This window comes from Paralichthys olivaceus, chromosome 6, assembly GCF_024713975.1.
Source record: "Paralichthys olivaceus isolate ysfri-2021 chromosome 6, ASM2471397v2, whole genome shotgun sequence".
In the NCBI taxonomy this organism is placed as follows: Eukaryota; Metazoa; Chordata; class Actinopteri; order Pleuronectiformes; family Paralichthyidae; genus Paralichthys; species Paralichthys olivaceus.
The window spans coordinates 13,379,303-13,383,165 of record NC_091098.1 but is presented as its reverse complement, the minus strand read 5'-3'; the positions used below and the strand labels follow the sequence as shown (position 1 = coordinate 13,383,165).

The following is a 3,863-nucleotide window of genomic DNA, read 5'->3' as shown; positions in this document are numbered from 1 at the left end:
GCATACAGGATGAGACTCCTTTCAAACTTTTAATTACCTTTATAGCAATAGAAAAATACACCCCCATTGTCCCCTGTGCCATTCTCCGGTGAGCCAGATGTAAAGAGCTCCCGCCAAACTGTTGACAAGGTGGCCACTTAGAACCTGGAATAGATTGATATTGAAGTTCATATCACGAGCACAATCGATACGCTGCAGATTCGTTGTCGTTTTAGCTGCAGCTGTACTGAGTCTTTAAAAAAGTTATACTTTCTCACTTGAACAATTAATCAACTGAATTTTACGTATGAGTATTAGCTTTTACGCAGGGTTCCGAAGTCAAATAAATTATATTTAAGAACAAAAAAGCAACATAAACATGATAATAACAGACTGTCATCAATGGCATTTTTACGCATGAAAGGTAACTTTTACGCACAGCCTGAGCGACTACATAATGACCCTGTATGTCCTCCGATAAAGTAGAAAACAGCAGTATGAAAATGATAGAAACAGGCTGTGGACAAGACGTTCATTTCTGAAAAGTCATTTATTAAAACAACGGGCCAAAGCCCAACTTCAGTTTTTTTTTCTTTTCAACACAAAACAACAAGAATATAAAACACAGCTTTGGTATAACAATTCATAACAACTTTGTACAAAACTAAAATCTTTTCATAAAAAGTACTTCTTAACAAAAACATCTCCTATATTTCTTCTGCAAGTACAGCATTTTTATCACTGACATCCAAATGTTGGATTCAGAAAATAAATTAGAAAAACTGCCATATAAGGCAACCCCTGTTCCATAAAACGAAACAATGAGAAGTACTGGGGGTTATTAAGTGGTTAGAGTTACCATTCCACTGCGGACAAGTCACAGGTTGATCCCCGCAACAGTTGTGTGTGCAGTCAGTTAAAAAAGTAATGGTTTCGCATGAGTCTCTCGTCCCTTGAGCTACCAAGGCCGCCACACGGGCTCGTTGCTCTCGGAGCCGGTGCTGACACCCCCAGGGCTGACCGCTTGGGACCCCCCGGAGAAGGAAGTCATCCCGTGGACAGGAGATGCTGCAGTGGGCGCCGAGCTGCCGTGCACTGGGCTGGAGTTAACCGCGACAGGCACTCCTGCGTTTGCGTAAAGGGGGATAACCGGGGCTGTGGCGGAGGCAAAGGCCGGGTTAGGGATCAAAAAAGCGAACTGTCCGTCGGTTGCTGGCACCAGCTGGAAGCCACCGAACACCTTGGGGGAGACGGCCTCGGCGGGACTGAGCTTGGAGCCCATAGAAGCGCCGCTGATGGGGAGGGTAGATGGGAGCTGCACATGGAGAGGCTGCGCCAGATGCGCCTGCTGGGACGGGACCTGCTGTGGGTAGTTCATGGACATCATCTGGCCCATGCAGCTGGAGAGATGGTTGAGGAGCCGCGACCTCACCTCCGTGTTCACCCCCTCTGAGGTGGACAGGAAGCGGGTGACCTCGTTCATGCACTCGTTGAATCCTGCTCTGTATTTACTCAGGACGGTGGCATCGGCTGAAAGCGCTGCTGGGGGAAGAGAGAGAGAAAGGACGGATATTAGTGACATATTTGTGGCTGTTGGATTCCATGTGCAGATTCGCAAAGGTTTTAATTCTATCTTTAATGCTTCAGATAAACTTACCGCTCATCTGTACGCGCTGCATGTTCCTCAGGTGTTTCACTGTCATCTCCAGGATGTCTGCCTTCTCCAACTTAGAGTGTCTGGAGCTCTGTGAGAGAAAACAGGACAAGTTGAGTTTGAGCTCAAGGTGCATTCAAACCGAAAATAATTTTACGAGGAGGAAACTTGGTTCAAAATAAGTTTTAACTTACATCTTTTTTAAGTGCGTCCAGGATGAGTGTCTTCAGCTGCCCGAGGCTTTCGTTAATTCTCGCTCTCCGGCGTTTTTCCATGATTGGTTTGGATGACTGCAAAGAATAAACAGTTCCACGTGAATCTCTTGTTCAACATATAATGTTTCCCACGCTATCACAACCAACTTCTTATCCCAGTCTCAAACTCTGAGACTCCCACACTTCAGAAGGCTCAACAAACAGTATTGATTGCTGTGCGTAATATCAAAGATCCTTACCTTTCTATGCTCGCTGGCATTTTTCGGTTTGTCCGGTGTGTGTGATCCGTTCGCAGGGGCACCGGCAATAGGGGAGGCCGTCTGCTTTTCCATAGTGTCAGCTGGCATCGTCGCTCAGACCAGAGGAAAAGAGTCGATGAGAATAAATCCTTTTTTTTCCGAAGAAAGATGGAAGAATAAAAAAAAAGCTTCAAAAGTGTCACTTTGAGCCACTGCGCAAGATGTAAGAGTCGCTGATTGTCGGGGTCACCCGTTCACTGTTTGCGTGTGTTATCACTGAGCTGTCACCTGACTAGACTGCGGGCGAGCGTGCGTTGCGCGCGAGGGGGGCGAGTCTCCGCTTCTGGCTCCGACACACGCCGCTGCGGTACTTATAGACGGCTCGCGTGCTCCCGGTTCGTGTGAAACCCTCTCTGCATTCTTTCCCACACTCGCCTCAGCCAATGGCGCGCGGGACTCACCCATTGGACGCGGGGCAGAGCGCTGATTGGTCAACACCCCAGCGGGCCGTCAGTCACGCGCTGCTCAATCAGCCCTGCAGGGACAAACAACAAAGCGAGAGAGAGAGGGAAAGAGAGAGAGAGAGAGAGAGAGAGAGAGCAGCGGCTACCAGGCCAGGGCTGTGAAGTGATAAGGGGGAGGAGGGGGGTGTTGCGGTGGAGGGGAGGAGGGGGGGGTTCTAGATGTTTGTTTCCAACTTTGCTCAGTGCTCGTGAAAAATGTTGCGCAGCCTGGTGTGTGTGAACGAGACAGAGGCTCTTTTACAGAGCAGCCATTGACCTCCTCCATGTTAACTCCGTGCTTATGCGAAAATATAATGATTCATAATTGTTATTGATTATGTTGGAGCCAATAGTTGAATGTTTCTCTTGGCCACCAAAAGTGCCAATACCCAGAATAAACATATTGTATAAATACATATATGAACATTCATTTATATGTGTAAATATAGATGGATAGGTAGAGAGAGAGAGAGAGAGAGAGAGAGAGATTGATAATGTACCTGCTGTGGCTACACACTTTTTATGTTATTTATTTAAGACATAAACATCTTCAAGGCCTCACATGAAAACAAACAGCCTTCACCACCCACCCACACACACACACACACACACACACACACACACACACACACACTGCTAAAGTCTATTTTTAAAGGCCCCTCTCGCGCCTCCGAGGAGCAGACATCTGTAATGGCACGCGAGGCGGTTTGCAGCAGCACTCGCAGAGCCAATGGCGTGCGGCCACTTTATGCAAATGCTGGAGGCGCTCTCTGATTGGCTGTGCGAGCGGCTCCGTGTCAATCATCCCGGCGCGGGAGCTGCTCAAAGAAGGGGGGGGCACATCTGTCCGCGTGCCATGCGCACACACTCTCCTCAGGTCTACGCCGCGCACGTGCCAGAACTTGGAGATTACAGCATCATGGAGCGTAAATAATACCAAGAGTGAACAAACTGGAATTATTATACTCACCAGTGTAGGGTGGAACAGAGCAGAACAGAGCAGAACAGAACAGAATAGAACAGAACAGAATGGAATGGAAATGGAACATTTTGCATGGCATTCAGGCTTCAGTGAAATGATGCTGCAGTGTCTAATTATACTATTGACAAAGGCAACAGTATAGTTTAATCAAATAATAATCATCGTTTATCTACATCCTCGTAATCACTGTCAGTCCTGTCCATCAGGTTTGTGTGCGCGTGGTTTGAAACGAGGTGACAGTGTTTGAAGGAGAAGAGCACCACCTAGCGTCTCATTTGCAAGTTATCATAA

The 3,863-nt window shown here is 47.4% G+C and overlaps 1 protein-coding gene across 2 annotated transcripts; it reads right to left on the bottom strand.

The window, feature by feature from the left end:
- Nucleotides 1-510: 510 nt before the first annotated feature.
- Nucleotides 511-2,679, bottom strand: her9 (hairy-related 9). 2 transcript variants are annotated; one of them, XM_020108385.2, is made up of 4 exons: nt 2,088-2,679; nt 1,828-1,923; nt 1,637-1,724; nt 511-1,521 (listed from the first exon to the last, which is right to left on the bottom strand). In XM_020108385.2, exons 1-4 carry the CDS (start codon nt 2,193-2,195, stop codon nt 938-940), a joined length of 876 nt encoding a protein of 291 aa, XP_019963944.1. In that variant the 5' UTR covers nt 2,196-2,679; the 3' UTR covers nt 511-937. The 2 variants fall into 2 exon arrangements, with proteins under 2 accessions (XP_019963944.1, XP_019963945.1); XM_020108386.2 differs by having other exon boundaries at nt 511-1,518; nt 2,088-2,616.
- Between the last annotated feature and the right edge of the window lie 1,184 nt (nt 2,680-3,863).

What these genes read in the sequence shown, in the direction of transcription:
- her9 (XM_020108385.2), bottom strand. Translation starts at nt 2,195, where the DNA reads ATGCCAGCTGACACTATGGAAAAGCAGACGGCCTCCCCTATTGCCGGT. An exon ending in ATGCCAGCGAGCATAGAAAG is followed by an intron (nt 1,924 to 2,087) that starts GTAAGGATCTTT and finishes TATTCTTTGCAG; the next exon opens with TCATCCAAACCAATCATGGA. An exon ending in TGGACGCACTTAAAAAAGAT is followed by an intron (nt 1,725 to 1,827) that starts GTAAGTTAAAAC and finishes TTTCTCTCACAG; the next exon opens with AGCTCCAGACACTCTAAGTT.